A 22,050-nucleotide genomic window follows, 5' to 3' on the forward strand; every position below is an offset into this window, starting at 1 on the left:
TGTCCAATCGTATTTGAGATACTGTATAATGCTGAAAAATGTCACTAAATCTACCATGTCAGTGAAATGTCCTTTTTTTCATGAACATTGAAGATTTTGTAGTGAATAAGGAGAGTAGGGCTTCAAATAGCTCTAATAAATAAAAAAGTCAGCTTATTTACACCGCAGGAATCCTCAATAAATATTTTACGAGGTCTACATACATATACCCCCACAAGGGGTAAAAAACTAAACCAAAGACTAATCAATAAAACCAAGGTACACACTCAACAAGTGGAGAACAAAAGACAAAGCGTACAAACTCACAAGATGGCACAGGAAACACCAGGGACAATGCACAGCTACAGCAAATAATAATTAGACAGGAGGGGATTGGGGGAGCTACATGTAGGCTATATACACGCAGACTAACAAGACAGGACACCAATCAAACAATCAGTGGCACAGGTGTTCTCTCAATCAGAATCAATTTAGCCAGTTGTAGTCCTAGGGACCGCTATTGGGGCATGGTTGCCAACAACAACGTCTCTGATTGGTGAAGACATTGCTGTTGCACTATAGGATTGTGGGTAGTGTATTGTTTCCTGTAGGAACAGCAGTAGTTTGAGGGGACAAAATGAGGACAGACTTCAAAATACAGTTTTTGAGATAAAATTCTGAAAACTTTCACACTAGATCTACCATGTCATCATTTTTTTCATTTTTTTCATGAACATTGGAGATTTATTGAGCAAGTATTTGCAGTAGCTGCATACAGTACTGTTAACAGTAAAACACTTTGATGCGCTGTGGGCTCAATGTTTTATTTTTCAAAAATCAGTGAAGATCATTTGTGGATGACAGTGGTGTAGCAATTGGGGTGTCAATTGACCAAAATGTGGGAGGAGTAGGGTTTGATAGGTTTTACAGTTTTTGAGAAAAACAGAGTGACGGACTTCATAATTCCTGCCACCTCAAAGCATATGGAATTTTCTGCTCATTTGGGTCTACACTTTGGTGATGGTTGCAAAGTGAGCACGTACCATCAGGACTATTGGCCCACATTGCCAGTTGTGGACTTCTGGCATAGGACTGGACCTATGTGTAACGTTTGGTGTTTTTCAAGCATGGGAAGTCAGACATCCTAGGAGGAGGAGGAGGAGGAGGAGGAGGAGGAGGAGGAAGAAGAAGAAGAAGAAGAAGAAGAAGAAGAAGAAGAAGAAGAAGAAGAAGAAGAAGAAGAAGAAGAAGAAGAGGAAGAAGAAGAAGGAAGAAGAAGAAGGAAGAAGAAGAAGAAGGAAGAGGAAGAAGGAAGAAGGAAGAAGAAAAAGGAAGAAGAAGAAGAAGAAGAAGAATGAAGAGGAAGAAGAAGGAAGAAGACGAAGAAGGAGGAAGAAGGAGGAAGAAGAAGAAGGAAGAAGAAGAAGAAGAAGGAGGAAGAAGAAGAAGGAGGAAGAAGAAGAAGAAGAAGAAGACTGGGATATACGAGGAAAGAGGGACCGGCATCTGAGGCTAAATACATGGGTTAACTGTAAGGAAAATTTGATTTATTAAACATTCTTTTCAGTTGTCTTGCTGCTAAACAGAAAATTGTTTGGAAAATATTGGAATTAAAAAATAAGAACTCCAACCTGTAGCTGTTCTAGCAGTTGGTTGGAAGAGACTTGATCTGGGCAGAGGAATTGTGTGAAGCAATAAGGTAATATTTGAACTCCTTACCTGATTATATATAATGATGTATAATGATGAGCTACAACAAGGTTTTTGAGGATCTGTTGTTAAAAAAGAAGAAAAAAGCTACATTAAGTATTTATTGATGCCCCCCAACCCCCTTGTATTCCTTTGCTTGTTTTTATGCACATGTTTTTCTGTTGTTTTTTTGTCATTTGTGTATGTATTGTGTATGTATGTACTGTAATGTATGTGTTTAATGTCTAGTCTGTAATATAAAAGAAAACATAAAATAAAAGAAAGAAAGGAAGGAAGGAATCCTAGCCAGCTGCCCTAGTCTCTGATGGTCTGTGTTGCGCCCCCCACCCTTTGCAGCCTACGAGCTCCAGAGGTGCCCGGACCCTCGTCCGTTCCAGAACGGCGTGGTGATTGGCCGGGACTTCAGCGTGGGCATGACCACGTCGTTCGAGTGTCTGCCCGGGTACACGCTCCTGGGCGAGGCCTCGCTCACCTGTCAGCACGGAGTCAGCCGCAACTGGAACCACCCCGTACCGCGCTGCGAAGGTAACCAGCCGCATCCGCCAGGCCACACGTCCTGGATGAAGCAGCCGCTGTGCAGACAAAGGAGGGACGTGCTGGTGCAGGATTGTGATTGTCTTACCCAGATGGAGCCTGCGCTCATCTCAGTGATGATGGAGGCTCGGTAGAATTACATGGGCCGATGGGGACGTGATCGTAGAACAGCACCCTCCCTCTGAGATGCTTTGTAATTTTGACAGACTAATTGAAACAACTTAAAGTTGAAAGTTTATTTTATTCTCTTTATAAATGGAATTCGTTGGTCTCTTTGATGCCATCATACTTGGAGTGGTGAGACACGTTTGATAGCTCTCATTCTCTGTATGAGCCTTAGGTTATGTTTTTAGCTTTGACGACTTTATTCAAAGTCAGGTTTTATAGTCTCTTTGAAAGATTATAACAAGGGAGCAGTTTTAGTATTAAAATCACTCCTCTCTATCAAATTCACTACATGCAATAACCATCCCAGCTGAAGTGTCTCTAGGGAGTTTCCCTGTGTAGTACACCACAATACATTGTGTAGTATGGATCGTTAGGAGATAATGCATGGTTGTGCTTGGTTTATCAACAGTTTGCCAGAAGAGCTAGTTTTATTACCAGTGCTATATCAAGGACGGTAGACACTTTCATTAAGTCTCCCTCAGAGCTGGTGTCCATTTTCATTTCCATTCCAGCCAGTCGAGAGTGGCACCTAAAATACCAGTTCATTACCAGAAAAAAATATGCCTTCAGTTGTTTTCAAAATAACAAACACAGCAGCCTTTTCATTTATGCTATTGAAATACGTTATTTATACGGGGGAAGAAGCCTTTGAGACCTGGGCCTCTTATTTTAAAATTGCCCTGTGAATACATTCAATCTACTGAGAGACTAGACCAATATGAAACACATTTACAGTAAAGACACATCAGTGCATTCATTCATTGCAGACAATGTTTCATTTTGGCACTGTTTAGGCTGACATACAGTAACCTCTCTTGACTGGCCTCCCCTCCTCTTCTCTAGCTCTCTGCGGAGGTAACGTCACGTCTATGAACGGCACCATTTACTCACCTGGACACCCGGCCGATTACCCAAACTTCCAGGACTGCCTGTGGAGTGTCAGGGTTCCCCCCGGCTATGGGATCTACATCAACTTCACCACCCTCAACACAGAGCCAATTTATGACTACATCACCGTGTGGTAAGGCCGACCAATCTAGTTCCCATATCTGCTAAGGACAGATCCTACAAACGCTGCATGCGAGTAAGACTTCCAATTAAAATCCCTAGTTTGCAAAGTATAAAAAGTAAATCCCGTACTGGACACACAAATATTACCATAAATATATGAGAGGTTTTGTTGTCCAAGTGTAGACTAATCAAATTTTTCATTCTGGGCACACCAGCTGACTGCGTGTTTTCTACCGGAGGTTTTTCCCTGTGGGTGGTGCCTCTTCCGGCTGCCTGTGTGCGTGCGTTAGGCCCGAGGCCGGTCTGCAACAGACGCTCCCAACGGAGAGATGCTGTAGAGGACAGGCAGGAGAACGGATGCTCCCAGGGGAGACGCTCAGTCCGGGAGAGGCAGAGGAGGCGGATGCCTCCTAGGCAGGCGTGGAGGAGCAGGAGGAACCGAGTGCTGCTGCTGCTCTTCTCAAACCAAAAAGCCGAGCATAAACAATCTACCCCCCCCACCCCGATAACCAAGTCCCCATTTTCCTACATTCTGCTGATCACCCTACAATGAAACCATAATGAGGCCTCTTTTCTGAAAGGGCACAAAACGCAGACGCGCCGGTGAATGTGTCTGGGGAAATGCCAGTAATGATAGGTAAAATGCTTTGTCAAATATGGCCGTAATGTTCTGCTCCAAATGCCTGCCGTCGTCACGGCTTTGTCCTCGGCTCCGGGGGCTGTGCGGATTTCACGGCGTGGAAGGGGGGAGATGCAGGTCCGGCAGGCGGGGCCTTTTCTGACGTGCTCACAGGAACAGATGGCGGCGGCGTCTCCCTCAGAAGCGCGAGTGCTTCTCTGTCTGAGAGCCCCCCGCCATTTGAAGGCCTCGAGCGATGATGATGGCGGTCCCTGTCTGGGCCCCTGGTGGGAGAGTGCCGATCATCGAGGGTCATTAGGACGGCATGTGCCGTGTCTGACCTCTTACGCTGCCGTCGATGGCTGTGGGGAAAAAATAAAAATTGATTGCCGCAGCCTGGAAGTGACGCAGAGACTGAAGGAGGTTATTTGAAATCACGTTATTAACCCCCCCCCCCCCCCCCCCCCTGCCTTCATCAACCCCCCCCTGCCCCACCCCTTTCTGCGTCCTGTCTGTGCTGTGTCTTTTTCCAATAGGGATGGCCCTGACCAAGGCTCACCTCAGATTGGCCAATTCAGCGGAAGCTCCGCCCGGGAAGATGTCTACACGACCGCCAATCAAGTCCTCATTAAGTTCCACAGCGATTTCAGCACCAGTGGCTTCTTCATCCTCAGTTACCATGGTGAACATCCTTTAAAAGGCTGCATGCTGGAGGGCGCCAGCTAAGCTTGCTGTCCCGGCCTAACGATAACAGAGGCTAGAGACACGGATCCCTGTCCCTGTTTTTCTTATTAATTGATATTATGTGTGTTAATTGTCATGTAGTATTCTTCATTTAGAAACACTCTCCCCAGCCGTTAAGTGCTATTGTCTTGGGTCAATTCAATGGTAGATTAATGTTCAACCTTCCCATCCACAGAATGAAAAAGTTAATTAATGCCATATCTCAACGATCTCAGTTGAATTAGCGTTTGCTTTCTGAGTAACGTGATTGGTGATAGCTGATGATTTATGGCCAGCTGCAGGGATGAGGAGGAGAGACTGGTGTGTGATTACAACTAGCAGCTACTGTACTGTAGCTGATGTCTGGTGTTGACGGCGTCCATGTCTGTCTTCCTCTGCAGCCTACCAGCTGAGGATCTGCCAGACCCCACCTCCCGTCACCAATGCAGATATCCTCACCGAGGATGAAGAGTTTGAAATAGGTTCAGCTTGTTTGATATCTGTATATGTTCATTCATTCATGTTTGTGCGCTTTGTGTGTTGATTGGTTGATTGACTTGTTAGTCATTCATTCATTCATTCATTCATGCATTCATTCATTCATTTATTGAATCTGTCAGTCAGTCAATGAGTCGGTCGGTCAGAGTAATTTGTTTGTTTCTTCATAAGTCAGAGTAATTGATTTGTTTCTTCTTTTATTCAGGTTGCTCTGTGTGTGTTGACTAATTAGATACATTCACCAAGACAATTTCCAAGTGATTAGCACTAGAGCACTAAGATCAGTCAGAATGGCAAACACATTCCACGCTCTCTTTCTCTCTCTCTGTATCTCTCTCTCTTTATCTCTCTCTCTTTATCTCTCTTTCTCTCTCTCTCTATCTCTCTCTATCTCTTTCTCTCTCTCTATCTCTCCCCCTCTCTCTCTCTCTCTGTGAAATGAAGAAACATCCTCATTACACTCCAGTTGTCTGTCTTCATCAGCTAATGTCCCGATGATTACCTCGGTGTGTGTTTGATGATGGCGAGCGGGCTAGCGGGCTAACAGCAGCCTGTTGTCCTGGCTCCACAGGGGACATCATCAGGTACTCGTGCCTGCCAGGGTTCACCTTAGTGGGCACTGAGATCCTGACCTGCAGGCTTGGCGAGAGGCTGCAGATGGACGGGCCTCCACCCGTCTGCCAAGGTTAGCCTCATGTCCATCACCTCCGATGCCGCCTAGGCCTCCAGCACTTCCTGGGCCTCTGGGCGAGATCTACACCGTTGTTTCATTGTTGTTGCTGAAAGAATTCTGTTCATATGCCACAAGAGGTTATACTAAGAGAGGGTTTAAGTGGACTGGATAGTTACAGTAGCTGAATGCTACTGTAAGACGAGAAGAACAGCATTCATGTGGGGACTAGTATCAACTACCTGGTACTAGTTTATTGATAGTGAAAAGCAATGTCTTGTAAACTGTACACACAGATGGCCCTAGTCTCACCAGTTTCACAGCAATACCTGGAGGAGCTGGCTAGCAGACAGAGCTGTGACCAAGCCAGCACACTCATACATCGGGACAGAAACCCCATAGCTCACGGCATTAACAAATGTCACATTACACAACTTTTGTGTTCTTGATATAGGCTGAACTGGTGCCCTTTTTACCCTCATCGTTTGTTGGCATTAACCTTTTATTGTGTCATATTTCTACTCTTAAGAGCCCCCAAGAGGTTCTTTTTTTCAAAAAGGAAAGGAAAGAAAGAAATGGTAACAAAACATTAGTGATTTCCGACATGCCACCCTCCAGGACAAATGCAATCCTGAGAGGTGATGTACAGGCATCATTTTTCCATAAAGACGTGTCTTTCTCTTGGTCTCTGTGGAGGATTGGTTATTTGATAGATTGATCACCAGGGAACAGGCAAAAACATTGAATCACTACTCTAGCCGGGGGAGGTGTGTGTGTGTGTGTGTGTGTGGGGGGGGGGTTATACCTGTCTGTGGGAAATGCAATTGTTTCTACACCAGTTATTATTTCACAGTAATTTCGACAGCCAGTCACAATGGAGCAATTGTCTCTCTCTCTTCCATTCACTCTCTCTTCTCTCTCTCACACACACATCTCTCTACCTCCCTCTCTCCCTCCCCCACTCCCTTCTCCTCGCACAGTGCAATGCCCTGCCCATGAGGTGCGTTTTGACTCGACTGGTGTCATTCTGAGCCCGGGTTACCCAGAAAGCTACCCGAACCTGCAGATGTGTTCCTGGCTTATCAATGTGGAGAAAGGATACAACATCACGCTCCATTTTGAGCTCTTTCAGACTGAGAAGGAGTTTGACATCCTGGAGATATTTGATGGTGGGATGTTTTCTAAACCCTATTTTACATTACATATCATGTTCCTCTCTAGACAAATAAGTTATTACAGATTTATCTGTCCCTTGTAATTAACCCTTTTGTCCAAATGATGATAGCAATGTCTAAAGCAATAGGTGATCAGCTATCGCTCTGTGTGTGTGTCTGTCTGTCTGTCTGTCTGTCTGTCTGTCTGTCTGTCTGTCTGTCTGTCTGTCTGTCTGTCTGTCTGTCTGTCTGTCTGTCTGTCTGTCTGTCAGGAGTCAATCGGCCCTATCTGAATATGTGTGTTTGTGTGTACCTCAGGGCCCAACATCTACAGCCAGAACCTGGCATCGCTGAGTGGAGACGTGGCCACGCCCTTCAGCCTGACCACCACGGGCCACCAGCTCCTCCTCCGCTGGTCGTCTGACCACGGAACCAACCGCCGTGGCTTCCACCTCAGATATGTGGGTGAGTATCAAAGTATGTATCCTCTAATAATCTCATAATTTACTACTTAGTGGCATGCTCTCTCATTTTAAAACATTAGCATTTTGATGGGATTTTGCATGTAGACCACTAAGCCACTCTCATGCTGCTGATCGCGTTGCTGTATTGTGTTTATATAGAGGTAGACCTTCTTTACGATCTTGATCAAAAATAATGAACAAAGTCACCTCTTGTCTGAAGGTGTGTCCCCAACAACGCTTCCCATTCCTCTCAAAAAGGTTATTGTTTTCTTTGCCCTGCGCTGTATGTTTTGGAATGAGGAAATGATAACACGAGATGAAGCCAAATGAGCCTAGGAAACAATAACTGTTGGCAAAATGATAATACATATTGTTTGTGTTAAATCGAATTAAATATCTGTGGCTGTGGGCCAGAGAGGCACGGCAGTCTGCAGAGACTGTGTGTGGGAGTGCAGGGGTTGTGCGGGGCACAGGCAGAGTGCTAAATAGATATGACAGTCCTCAGGCCTTTGCTCTCATTATCTCATAAATCTCCCATTTTCTTTTCTGTGCAATTTTGCCTGTTTGTTTAAAATGCTGCTGCTCCTCTCTTCTATTCTCCTCTCATCTCCTCTTCTCTCCCATCCTCTTCCCTCCACTCCTCCTCTCTTATCATTTCCTCTCCTCTTCACACCTCTCCTCTCACATTCTCCCCTCCACTCCTCCTCTCTTCTCCTCTCCTCTTCACTCCTCTCCTCTCCCATCCTCTCCCCTCCACTCCTCCTCTCTTCTCATCTCCCCTCCTCTCCACTCCTCTCTTCTCCTCTCCCATCCTCTCCCCTCCACGCCTCCTCTCCTCTCTACTCCTCTCCCATCCTCTCCCCTCCACTCCTCCACTTCTCTCCTCTCTTCTGCTCTCCTCTCCCATCATCTCCTCTCCTCCCTTCTCTCCTCTCTCCTCCTCAGCTATGTACTGCAGTACTCCGGACTCCCCCCAGAATGGCTTTGTGGTGAGCCAGACAGGAGGACACCTGAACAGCGTGGTGCGCTGGTCTTGTGACCGGGGCTATCGGCTCATAGGGAAGGCCACTGCGGTCTGTAAGAAGACCTCCTATGACTACTACGCCTGGGACTCGCCTGTTCCTGCATGCCAGGGTGAGCTCACCTGTGCAGGCAGACGTTTGATCTCCCTGGCTGTGTTCTGTTCAATGCCTCTGTTATGTCATAGCCTCTGCCTCTACCACCCATGTAAAATCTTCCACTAGAGGCACCGGTGACCTCGAAAGGGTCCCCACTATAGTTACAATAACTCAAGCTCATTGGATGCCTATCGCTGTGTACCTGCAAGCTCATTGGCCCCAGGCTCTGTCTGTCAAGCAGCACAAACTAGATGCACACACCAACAAGGACTTCAAACAGTGGACAGCAAGTGCTAGAAAAAGTAATACCAAGAATCTTACCGGGCAGGGTCATAAATGATGGAGAAAATGTTAATCCATGCATCTTGCAAGAAGTTTTGTACAACAACCACAATGAGTCTATTTTTGGGCGCGCAACTCAAGCAGGCTACTGTTCCAGCCATGGTTAATACTGTACGCTGACGTGTAGACTATACTTCCACATTTTCAGCCCCCAAAACATGGGTAAAACATTTGAGAGATATCCCAGGAAATCTTTAACTTCCCAGCCTGAGCCTCCCTGCCTATGCTTCTACCACCCCGGCCCTCAGCCACTGCCCCAGGGGACAGTCATCCAGCCCCAGATTAACCCCCTGACTCGCACCCCCACCCCCACGCCACCCCCCATCCTCGACCCCAGCCTTGGCCCTGCCCTGCTAGTGTCTAAGCCGGCTGATTGAGGACCTTGTCCTGTCAGGTGGAAACCACCAGAAATCAATCCCCTTTGTTCTGTCAATTTCCACTCCTCAGATTGCCTCAGCTGACTCCACATTAGCATGCCATGTTAGCAGTGTTTGTGCTTCACTCCACTAATTGGTTTCTTTGTTAGAGTCTGTCCCTTCTCACTCCAGAAGGTGTTGCCGTCTGTAACAATAGCGCTTTCTGAAGCACCACTAATTTAACATCACACTTAGCGCCTATAACACCACACTCTTTTACCACACACGGCTGCTGCTTCGGATGTACTTGTGAGGATTAGGTCCAACATAGGCTACAACCAGAGAGCTATGTGTCTGTGTGTGCGTACGTACAGTACGTCTATGTGTGACGGCGGCTCTCTGTTCCAGCTGTGTCATGCGGGGTGCCCACCGCACCAGTGAATGGAGGTGTGTTGGCCGCTGATTACTCCGTCGGCACGCGTGTGACCTACTTCTGCAACAATGGCTACCGGCTTTCTTCCAAGGAGCTGACGACCACAGTCTGCCAGCCCGACGGCACATGGAGTAACCACAACAAGATCCCCCGCTGTACAGGTGAGCGTCACGCTGGCCTCCCGCCCGACATCACTCTCCCCCTCAGCCATGGCGTGTATCAGTAGTAGGAAACACGTTCTCCCAAAACCCAAATATGACCACAGGGATTCATCTCTATAACACTTTATGATCACTATGCTTTGTGTGCCTTTAAAAAGCCATTTTCAGGCAATGAACTATGAACAGATGGTTTGTAAACTTTATTATTGTTATACTTATTTTAAAATGGTTATCAATAAAATGATTTTATGTATACATGGATATACAGTAGACTGTATGAGATTGATGTAGGGCTCAAATCCATAGTCAAGCCTGTCAATTGTGCTTGACTTTTAGGGGGAAGTTCCTGACAGTATATCATCACTGCACCACTTTAGGGATATTTGGGTTTGATTTCAACCTCATATTCTGTTATCTTACTAAACATGAATTGGTCGTTTATGATTGTTTACAAACAAATATCTAAAAATGCTTTTATTCAATTTATTTATGTAAATGATGTATAAAGGATATGAAGTGTGACTAAATACAGTGTTGCTAAATCCCAGCTGGAGCTTGCTAACTAATTTGCCCAAATAATAACTCTCTGCACCAGTGGGAGAGTCTAATGAGGCCCAATGAACATGGAACTCCTTGGAAATCAGAATAACTCTCAATCTGACAATTATGATTCAGAGTCGCGGCCTGTTCTTTAGATTTGATAAAGCCGTTTTCACAAACTGCTGGCTTATGAAAGCACAAATGACGACATGAGTTCCATAATGTTAACGTTGGTTTTGTTCCTGTTTTGTCCCGTCCCAGTCGTGGTGTGTCCCAGTCTGAGCTCTTTCTCTCTGGACCACGGCAAGTGGAGGATCGTCAACGGCTCCCACTATGAATACAAAACCAAGATCATCTTCACCTGCAACCCTGGCTACTACCGCACTGGCCCCGCCCACATCCAGTGCCTGGCCAATGGAGCTTGGAGTTGGCGCAACGAGAGACCTCGATGCAGGAGTGAGTGACAGATGAATGATCATAGAACAAGTGGTTCCTTTCACACAGTCTGATCATTTTAGCGCTCAAGCTGTGCTCATTCTCAATAACAAAATGATCAGTGTGTTTGCTCTCAAAAACGGACTCAGCCTTGTGAGACGTATATGTCTGTTGAGCCCATTTCTGTAATGGAGGAAAGAACAATACTAGAGAATGTGACCTGGGGCCTCATTTATAAAGCTTGCGTACGCACAAAAGAATGCATAAGCCACTCCTGAGCAAACTTCGGGATTTATAAAAAACAAACTTGACGGGAGAATGGCGGAGAACGTGCTCACCTCCAAGCATACTCTGACCCATGCATACGCACATTTCTGGCGAAATGAGAAACTGCGATCCTAGAGCAGAAAGGTGAAACCCGACAAAATCGCTTTGAAATTGACTCCATTGTGAACAATAAATATATCTGATATTGCCAAAACCCCTCAAATATGTTGCACAGTCCAACCGGGAATCATAATCAACTGGATCTGTCATCGCTAAACAATTGATTCATTTAATTATTCTCATCAATAATTATTGTATTTATCTATTCTCATAAATGATTCCTTTAGGCTATGTATTTATTCTCATAAATAACCAAGTGGACAGCGTAGGCTATGTGCTCAAAGCAATCACTATAATTCAAATAGCCTACTGATGTGAATGACTTGTGAACGCCTTCATATTTACACTGCTATGTGAATCCCAATTTTGGTAGAGCAACAATCACTCTAGTCGTAGAGAAGGCCCTCTCACTGCGGGGAAAATGACAGTGCCAACATGCAGCCTAGCCTTCTGCAACAAGATATCTCTAAGTGTGCTCTGTTTACTCAGGCAATGTGTAGGCTAATATATTATAAGGATAGCCTACTATGATTCACTGTATTATTATAAGCTATTTAGGCTATTTAGAAATTGCCATCCATATTTGATAGATGAAATAGGCTAAACTGATCCCGTGTTGATCTGCCTCAGTCGGGCAGATAAGAGTGTTGTTAATTCTCTTAGATGTTATGGATGTTATGTGTCATCGGCTGTCCTGTTTTCATGACATCCAGCATTGTTGGAAACAAATGCCCACACCTCTACATGTCATCCCTCAGATCCATCGTCTCCTATAGCCTACCCAGTAATGAAAATCAATCAATCAATCAATCAATCAATCAATCAATCAATCAATCACGTGCGTGGTTCATATATTGGCCGGGTTTCCCGAACGAGTTAAGAAGCACTTAACTCCAAAGTACTTTTTAACTCCCATACAAAGGGTTGCTTAAGAAGGGTTCCTTAAGAAGGTTCTTTATCGGGAAACCCGGCCCTTATCAATGACAATCGCACCTGTTCCATATAATCATGTCGGTGGGTGGGTATAAAAAGGCATGCAATTCCAATGCGTAATGACGCACAATTGCTGCTTTATATGTAGGCCTACTGCTGTTTGATGATGATGAAGAAGGAATTCGGAGAGAGCGAGTCTTCAGGGACCGGCGAGACCTACTGGCCAATGACGACGAGTGGCTCATGAGCCGCTTCCGCTTCTTTGCTGCCACGTTTGCCGTCATGTTAGATTTGGGCTGTATCAATTTCTGTGAATTGGAGGCGTTTCACTGGCCATTTATAGGCATTCATGGGCGTTAAGGGGGTGGGACAAAACGCACGCTCACGTGCGCCAAGTTTAGAGTTGATTGAGATTTATAATGGGGAACTGGCATGGGACATCGTTGTGCATACGTTTTGGAACTTGCGGATGTCCGCAACCCTTAGTACGCGAGTCCTGAGCAAGGTTTTATAAATGAAACCCCAGGTGAGGGCAATTTCTTTCTGTGAGAGTATGGCTCATTTCTGTAAGGATGTAAATTACCTGCACTATGGATTCTGAGATGTAAGGCACCTTGCTCCTCTCCTTTCTTCTCTCTCTCTCTCTCTCTTCTCTTTCTCTCTCTCTCTCTCTCTCTCGCTTTATTTCTTTCTTTCTCTCTCTCCTCTCTTCTCCCTGCAGTTATTTCGTGCGGCGAGCTGCCTGCTCCTCCTAACGGGAACAAGATTGGAACCCAAGCTACTTTTGGAGCGTCGGCCATTTTCAGCTGTAACCCCGGTTACGTCCTGGTGGGCTTGGCGGTCCGGGAGTGTCTCCTGTCGGGCCTGTGGAGCGGCGTGGAAACCCGCTGCCTCGGTACCGGATCTCACACACGTCCGGGGGACACGCAGGCGTCTGCAGGGGCTTTCACAGAGCGCAGTGCAGAATAAACACAGCGATGTCAAAACACTCTTCTGCGTCTCTTCGATACACTCCTCTCTCGTGCCGTCGCTTTGTTAACGCTTCGGTACAGTTGCGCCGACTTTGGTGGGAGTGAATCAGGGACATGAGATCCACATCAAGTCAGTGGCAATTTCCTAAATTTCAGTGGCAAAGGAAATCTCTGTGAGATTTGTTCTCTGAATGAGATTTATTGCAGCAGAAAGTAATGGGATTATGTGCATGAGAGTACGGGTTAGTTTTTAGGAATTAAGCTTCTGCCTCTCTTCGCCTCCTCCCGCCTCCAGACCTTGGATTTCTTCCACTGTTTGACTCAAAGTCACATGGGATTTTGAGGCACTCTTGGCTTGAAGTGAATAGAAATTGAATGCGTTATTCCCCATTGTTTTCCCAGAAGTAATTTCAGTTTCAAATGCCAACAACATTTCAAAAGCCTGTGTCATATCATGTGAATACAAATTGCTGAATTTGTATTCAGTTTGAATTCAAAAAGCTGAATTTAAACTGAACCCTCTGTGCATTTGTTTTATACCCCAGCTGGACACTGCGGGGTTCCGGAGAACATGGTGAATGGTCAGGTGATTGGGGAGAACTTTGGTTACAGAGACACGTTGGTGTATCAGTGCAACCCAGGCTTTCGCCTCATTGGTTCCTCGGTCCGCATCTGTCAGCAGGACAACCAATGGTCTGGTCACCTGCCAGCCTGTATCTGTAAGTGGTCTGTGTGTGTGTGTGTGTGTGTGTGTGTGTGTGTGTGTGTGTGTGTGTGCGCGCGTGTGTGTGTGTGTGCGCGTGTGTGTGCGCGCGTGTGTGTTTATGTGTGTGTATGTTAGAATGTTTGTGTCTGTGTATATAAATGTGTGTGTGTATGTGTGTGGGGTTTTGTGTGTATATGTGTGTATGTTTGCGTGTTTGTGCAACCCTTGTGTATGTGCATATTTGCAGCTGAATTCAAGAGCATTGTGCTTGTATGCTTGCTGACATCACTGAAAGGCCATGTTTACTCATTTAGTCCTTTAAATATCATCTTAGTCATATTTTCCACGGTCAAGCTCCCCTGGGTTAGTGGTATGATAATGACATTTCCTAACACGTGTCATCTGCTGATTGCATTCCCTCTCCTCTGTCGCTGCTTAGCAATCACATGTGGCCATCCAGGAAGCCCAATCTATGGTCGAACAACAGGGGAGGGCTTCAACTATAACGATGTAGTCAGTTTCTTCTGCAACAAGGGCTACACCCTGGAGGGTCCCTCTCGTACCCAGTGCCAGGCCAATCGCCAGTGGAGTCAGCAGCCGCCTACATGCAGAGGTACAACACAATGCTGTATTGTTCAACATGCTCAATACATTCTGCTCCTTAATACATTCCTCAGCGTTCCTGCGTCACAAAAAACTGTTTGGATGAGTCACAAAATAATAAAATAATTGGGTCCCGGCAGGCTTATACCATTGAAGCAGCAGGCTTATACTGTACCATTGAACATGAACAGAACTCTCTCCAATAAGTTTGGGAAATTACCTAGAGAAGCCTGTGACACTTGTCTGTGAATATGTGTCATGTTTTCAGCAGGCCGCATTTTAAATATCATTAGTATTCTGATTACTTAGCATGACTGGGTGGAGTAGACTATTCATAGTGTAAACAAGCTCTGATCAGGTTATTACAGTGATTCTATTATTAACTGGCAATTGAGCAGTAAGATAACACTTCATAAAACTTGCAAATGAGCAACTCAGCCAGCCGCAAAAGCAACTCAAACATACTTCCCAGAGAGAGGATTTAGAGATGCACAATGGTGTGAAACATTTACAGTAGAGAAGTAAATAAGGGAGATGATAGCCCAATGGTGGTAATTACAGCCATGTATAATATTATGACTGTCATCATGCCTGAAGGAAGCAAGCACCATTATGGAAATCGGTTGTGTTGACTTTGTGGTAAACCCCTCTGTGATATTGATCTGAACAGAATGTTAACTGTTGACTGAATATTTACGTGTTTTGGAATCGTCCGTTAAAGTCAGTAAAACGGTGCTATTCCTTCCGTTGTATTTTTTCCTAGTGGTCAACTGCACAGACCCGGGAATTCCAGCCAACTCCATCCGAGAGAGTAAGATTGAGCATGGCAACTTCACCTTCGGCAGTGTGGTGTTTTACGACTGCAACCCCGGCTACTACCTCTTCGGCTCCAATGTGCTTACCTGCCAGCCTGCGGGGCACTGGGACAAACCACTCCCAGAATGCCTGGGTAGGCTCCCTGTCTTGTGGTGTGGGTTATAAATGCTACTGTTTCCTGACTGACGCATTGTCTGACAGGTTGATACATCAGGTGCTGACAGATATTTATTTATTTATTTATTTTTGGGGGGGGGGGGGGGGGTCTTCTAGCCTGCAGGCCAGGCAAGTTAGCACACCAGTCCACCGGGAGAACTTCCGGTGCTCCGGATGGCCACCCCGCCCCTGTGTAGCATCCTGTAATTCTGACAGTTTGATGTAACATCCTGTAATTCTGACAGTTTGATGTAACAGTCATACCTTGTTGGATGTAGCCCAGTGCAGTTCAGGCAGTTGAACTGTGGTGCGTGTCTGTAAGGTCGTGTCTGTGAGGTCATGTCTGTGAGGTCATGTCTGTGTGTTCCAGAGGTGGACTGCGGGCACCCCGGCTCCCCTCCACGCGGGGTCCTGCAGGGGGACAGGTTCACGTTCGGATCCACGGTGCAGTACACCTGTACGGGTGACCACGAGCTCGTAGGAGAGGCCTCGCTCACCTGCCAGGTCAACGGCCACTGGAACGCCCCACTGCCCCACTGCTCAGGTTAGCAACCCGCCGGGTCGATGCGCTGGACAAGCCCACGCCGACACCGACGTCTAGTAGGCACTGCGTCGTACACATGAATGATCATAGTCATAATAACGACTGGATGAAATAGTGCATCGCGTTTCCATTATGACTTTCCAGATGCTCAGAATACTGTGTGAGGTGGTGGGGAGGGGGTGTGGCCGGCGTAGCTCACCTCATCCACAACCAATGAGTGTCACCCAGCTGGGTAATGCTGGACTGCCAATGCACATGTATGTAGTATACACTGCTGATGTGTATGCAATTTAATAGATGTACATGTGCTGTATCAAACACACAACTTCTGTACAGCGCTATGATTGTATTAAGATTATAGACATTTATAATAAACTAAAAAACCCAAATAAAAATACAGTCTATGTCCTAGGAAAAGCTCGGTCTAGGTAGCCTCCGGTTCTCTGCGTTTGGTGCAAACCTTTGGTGTAACTGTCACTTTAGACTGCCTGGAAAATAGAGATCTTACTGTATCTGTATCTGAGCCAAGCTCCAAACCTCTCCTCAAATCCCAGCTCCCCTCATCCCTTCCATCACTGCTAAGTGTTCCTGACCATTGAAGTGGCATGTCTTTACCATTCACCATCTGTGTGTATACTCTGTTGAATTCACTGGCACAGAAGGTAAGTGTATAGAGCTGTTGCTTAGTGGGGGGATTTCTGAGGTAGACAGAACTGATCAAATAATGTGATGTTCTCTGGAGAGTCCGCAAATTAAAAGAGAACTTTGAGCGAAGACAGCTCCCTGTGTGGGGATGTTAGAGACGGGGGTAAATTCACAAAGGGATTGCGCAGATTTTTCTGCCGCTATACCTACGCAAATAACCCCAAAATAAACCTTGCTATTTACAAAGCACTCAGGGTGAAATACCGTGGTAACTGATATTTAAATGAGGTAATATGGGCGGAAAATGTGCTAATTTCTATGCAAATGAGCCCCATTGCAAAAACAGTCGAATTCACAAAGATCGGCGCTAATTGCCACACGCAGGTACTGTATATAGTGAAATTATTTGCGTTTTCAGAGAGTTGGTGGTAATTGAAGCCAGCCAGGCCAGCGTTTCTGATGATGATGGCAGCAATTATTGTAGCCAGGAGAAGACATCGTGATGTCAGGCGTGCTCGTGAGAGAATATCACTTTTTGATTTAAGCGAGACCGACATCATCCAGAGATACAGGTTGCCAGCTCAAGCAATTCTTGCTCTACTTGATGAAATCAAGGATGATATTGAGCCTGCCACCCAGAGATCCCATGCAATACGTCTACCTGGCATTGTCAAACTGCTGTCAACACTCCAGGCTCTTGCGGCTCCTTCCAGACACCTATCGCAGGTGCCTCTAGACTATCACAACCATCCATCAACAGGGCTGTATGGGATGTTGTACCAGCCATTCTTAGCAGAGTGGCAAGATTGTCAAATTTCCCCAAAACAGACAGGAAACTGAGGAGACAAAGCAGGAGTTATTTAACGTTGCCGGCTTCCCCAGTGTTGTAGGCGCTATTGACTGACCTCACATACAAATTGTACCACCATGGGAAAACTAACTTGTTTTTAGCCAGTAATATAATAACGAATGTGGTTGCCAAATTCCCAGGATCGGTGCACGACAGTTAATTTTTAAAGTAACAGTAGTCTGTACGGTATGATGCAGGACATGGATAACAATCCCTGGTTACTGGGTCAGAAAGTTGTTTTGAGAAAATGTTTGTGCTCAATATTCATGGCAAATGTGTGGGAAAAAAAGTATCTGATTTGGTATCATAGGTGACGGCGGCTATGAACTCCAGCCATGGCTGATGATTCCCGTGCACAATCCTACCAACGTTGGAGAGGCGGCGTACAATCGGCCTCACATCAGAATGCGCAGTGTGATCGAGCGCACATTTGGCATCTTAAAAAGTCGGTTTAGATGTCTGGATCGTAGCGGTGGGGCAATGCTATATAGTCCCCCGAAAGTATGCCAGATCACTGTACTGTAGTGTGCTGCATCCTGCACCACACTGCCATGAGAGCCGGTCTGCACATGGACGTGGGTATGCATGGACGTGGGTCTGCATTCTGAGGAGCACGGAAATGAAGACTCTGACGATGACCAGGAGCCACCTGCCCACCTGCCTCATGTGCGAGCAGATTAGGGCAGGCATGTCAGGCAAAACATAGTCGCACATTATTTCACATGATTTGCTTTGCTGTCTCTGCAACAAAATAAAGTTGTCGAATTACACCTTTGTGAGCAAAAATACAAAGAGGCCTACACCATTAGACCTACAACTAAACATTAAATGAAAAGTAGGAAAAATAGCCAACTACAGCCTAAACATTCAGCACCATGGACAGCTCTGCTCAAACTTATTTTGGGATAACATGACAACCAAACGCAATGACAAAAGATAGTGACAATGACAAAAACAAAGGATGCCCGTTTTTTTGCCTATTTGTTCTCTTTTTCAAATCAGTCCTATTGCGTTTGGAAACACCAACTGTGCTCATAGACTGGGATATTAAATCCCAAATATGGTTTTCAGCTGTGTGATGTTTTTTGCTTGTTATTGTGAGGCATACCTGTGGACCTCGTCCATCAGGACTTCCAGATCATGCTCGGAAAATTTCATCTTTCTTTTTCTCTCTGCCATTGTCCTAGGATATGCATACCATTGCATGGGCAGTATTTATAGTACTTAACCATATCAGGAGCAAATTGCACTCTGCAACACCGTATGGGCATGTTTGCGTTAGAATATCATTAGCGCAATATCTTTAGTGAATAGGTCGCTAAGACGGAGCACATAGCGGGCGCAAATGACCTGCAGTTCATGGTGCTATTAGCTTCCGCAATCCATTCTTTGTGAATTCACCCCACAGGGTTTGGACTGACCTAAACTGCCCCCCGCCAACTCTGTCCCAAAGGGGGCGCCACAGAGCTGCCCGAACACGACTGCCTATTCACCTCCATTCATTTTGACTTGTTTCATGGCCTAATGGCAAAGATCAACTGCTTTGAATTAGCTAGTTATGTTCGTAGCTAGGTAGATTACTGCTGCCATTCCTGTCATATCTAGCTAACTAGCTAGTTGTCATTACATTTTGCCATGGAAAGTATTTACCCATACATACTCTGGCTGGGCTTGGTGTGGGCTTTTCCTGCAGAGGCAGTAGTAGTTGCACTTTAATAATCCCCACAGGAACTTAAAAAAAGCAGCAACTGATTATGAATGAAAACCTGATTTGATCTGTACATGCTGGGACATGAATCATGGGCGGAGGTATAAGCTCTCCAAGCGACCTTTTCTAGTCTGAGTAAGAGTTATGTGATGATTCATGAATCACTTGTTATTCTTGTTACCACATACTAGATTTTGCAGCAATGCACGCATTAACATCATGTTATGACTGGTGTTATTCCGTTTCCTAGGGTTTTCTCCCATCCTTTGTTGTTTTTTCTACTGACATACTTGTAAAACAGGATTAAATGGGCCCATATCAGACATAGATCGTCAGTGACTGTCACCTGAATCAGCTCCAGAGCCATGCCAGGGCCCAGGTCATCTTTGTTAAGAATACTGTAGCAGTAGTATGCTGGTTTATCACCCAGAAATATGTTTGATCCTCACGTCAGACTGTCAGACTGTCAGATACTGAGTAAAGAACACATCCTCACTCCATGCAAGCCTTATCTTCCACACAAACAGAAGCAGCCGATGGACGTTAATTCAGATTCACACCTACGGTAATCTACCAGTGGCCCAATTAGTGAGATTAGAACTGTCAAAGCACATGGCGAGTTTGGCTGCTTCACCTTAGCAGGAAGCCTAATGAAGTGCTGGCAGAGACTCTGAGACACACACACGCGTGCGCGCGCACACACACACAAAAAACAGACGGATATGCACATATGCAAACACGCACACCCCTCCAGCTGTGCGTGTTTGACCTGAAATGGTGGTTCATTCAGGCGTGTGTAGAGGATATGAGGAGCTTTGTGCTCACACAGACAAGGCTCTTTGTAAACAACATATCACAGAAGGTGATCCCGAGCACATATAACAGTACACCTGTCGACGCACGCACGCACACACACACGTTTACTCACACATATGCACACGCACACACACCTCCAGCTCTGAGTCTGTGACCTGAAATTGTGGTTCATTCAGATGTGTGTAGAGGATATGAGGAGCTGGTTCTTTGTAAACAATCCACATATTACAGGTGATCCTCTGAGCACATGACAGTACAGCTGAATCCCAAATCGCGCACTTAGGCGAAAGTGCAGAGCACTCGCGGCCTTACATACGCGTTCCCGCTAAGTCCACAAGGGCTCAGGGTAGTCCCAAAACGGAATTGCTAAGTCCACAAGTGCACCACTGCCGCCATTTTGCGCACTTTAACCGCACTTACCGAAAGTCCGCAATTTTGCGGACTTAGGAGCAGAAAATACCCAGTCCACCGCGTCTCATGTGACACAGTGCATCCGAGTCATGATCCGAGTGCATCACACATAAATTATGACATTTGCCGTTAACACAACATTGATCTTGAAATCCACATGCTGCAAACATATCCCACCCAACATAATTTTAAAATTATTTAATTAAAACAGACGTCAGTCGGTCAATTTGCAGAGCCGAGCAGAGAGCTGAGGAGCGTGTCAGAGCAGCCTCTGCCTCGGAGGGACGCAGCAGCCAATGAAAACAAAGTGGGAGGGGCATTGAGCTAAACTGGTTTGGGAATCGTTGGCGCGCAGCTGGAAGTGCTGTCCCATTTAATTCACGGCCCTGCACCCTCTAGCCCTTCCAGCTGACGTCATTAAATGCTCAGGCCTCAGGCCGCAAGTGCGAGGGGCCGCAAGGGTGGTTTGCACACTCAGATTGGGATTCAGCTTACACCTGCACACACACAGTGAAAGATTCTGACAATGAAAATCATACAAATAAACCTCTCACACCCTATTTTATGTAATGTTAATGACCCCGTCCTCTGAGGCTTTGGTTGGTGGAGACGTAAATAAAAAAAGCTATTTGAAAGTTTAAAACAAAAGATCTTTCTCTGTCTCTCTCTCCCTCATTTTCTCTCACTCTCCCTCGGGCTCTCACTCGCTCTCTTGCTCCCCCCCTCCCTGAAAAGCACGCGTGTCAAGTTAGAAATTCCTTTTATGCCATTCCATCTCAGGGAGCAGAGAGGTGGTGGGCGTACAGACGGCGCTCAGCTGTGCCGCGGCCGTCCCCAGACTCTTGACTCCCTCGCAGACTTCCGCTCTCCGCTCATTCTTCGGCACGGCGTGAAACACGGAGACGCCGCACGGCCGGCCAGACTCCCGGCCCGCTCATCTGCCGCGCTTGAAAGGGGGGAAACGTGTCCCAGATTTCCCGACGGGACGACGCTCGGCGAAACGGAGACTTGAGGCACTTTGTTGCTCCCTGTTCCTGTGAGGACGGTGGGACGCGGTCTGTGTCCTGCAGGAAAGGACTCTGGTGTTAATACGTAATGAAGAAAATGGAGTCCGCTGGTCGTGGGGACATCTGTCAGGTGCACCTGGTTGGTTCAGCAACAATAGGGCTTGGGAAAATGTAGTCCCAGACACGACCATCTCGTTTCTACACAGGTGCATCTATTCTCTGATTGCATAGGATTCTATGCAGTAGATTCAATCAGACAAATAGATACACCTGTGTAGAAACAAGATGGCCGTGTCTGGGACTACATTTTTCCCAAGCCCTATAGTTCATTGTTGCATCATGTTTCACAGTTGCTCGTCGGTGGAGAGGGACTGAACCGCAACTGGTTCTCGCTCTTATGACACCAAGATGTTGCCAGTGTCTAGGCTAGAAAGGGCCCATATGAGAGTGGAAATGAGAGTGGAAACATAAGAGGGGACTGACAAGTGAGGGGTTAATGATTTGTCGAGACATCACACGGCAACAAGGGGACCGAGAACGGTGCCAAAGCAATCAAGAAACCATTCTAACCTGCCTAAACCC

General features: G+C 46.1%; 1 protein-coding gene across 1 annotated transcript in view; it reads left to right on the forward strand.

Moving 5' to 3' along the window:
* LOC311314026 (CUB and sushi domain-containing protein 3-like) overlaps positions 1-22,050 on the forward strand; it is a gene marked incomplete at both ends in the record, with an annotated part of 136,469 nt that overhangs the window by 93,341 nt on the left and 21,078 nt on the right. The window contains 15 exons of the mRNA XM_084444309.1: positions 2,026-2,214; positions 3,235-3,412; positions 4,558-4,703; positions 5,146-5,226; positions 5,814-5,927; positions 6,893-7,081; positions 7,385-7,543; positions 8,476-8,664; positions 9,755-9,940; positions 10,742-10,936; positions 12,957-13,130; positions 13,752-13,925; positions 14,352-14,525; positions 15,279-15,464; positions 15,858-16,031. Coding sequence (XP_084300435.1) covers positions 2,026-2,214; positions 3,235-3,412; positions 4,558-4,703; positions 5,146-5,226; positions 5,814-5,927; positions 6,893-7,081; positions 7,385-7,543; positions 8,476-8,664; positions 9,755-9,940; positions 10,742-10,936; positions 12,957-13,130; positions 13,752-13,925; positions 14,352-14,525; positions 15,279-15,464; positions 15,858-16,031 — 2,508 coding nt within the window. The remainder of the gene's footprint in view (positions 1-2,025; positions 2,215-3,234; positions 3,413-4,557; positions 4,704-5,145; positions 5,227-5,813; positions 5,928-6,892; positions 7,082-7,384; positions 7,544-8,475; positions 8,665-9,754; positions 9,941-10,741; positions 10,937-12,956; positions 13,131-13,751; positions 13,926-14,351; positions 14,526-15,278; positions 15,465-15,857; positions 16,032-22,050) is intronic.

Source organism: Borostomias antarcticus (assembly GCF_949987555.1).
Source record: "Borostomias antarcticus genome assembly, chromosome: 10".
Taxonomy (NCBI): domain Eukaryota; kingdom Metazoa; phylum Chordata; class Actinopteri; order Stomiiformes; family Stomiidae; genus Borostomias; species Borostomias antarcticus.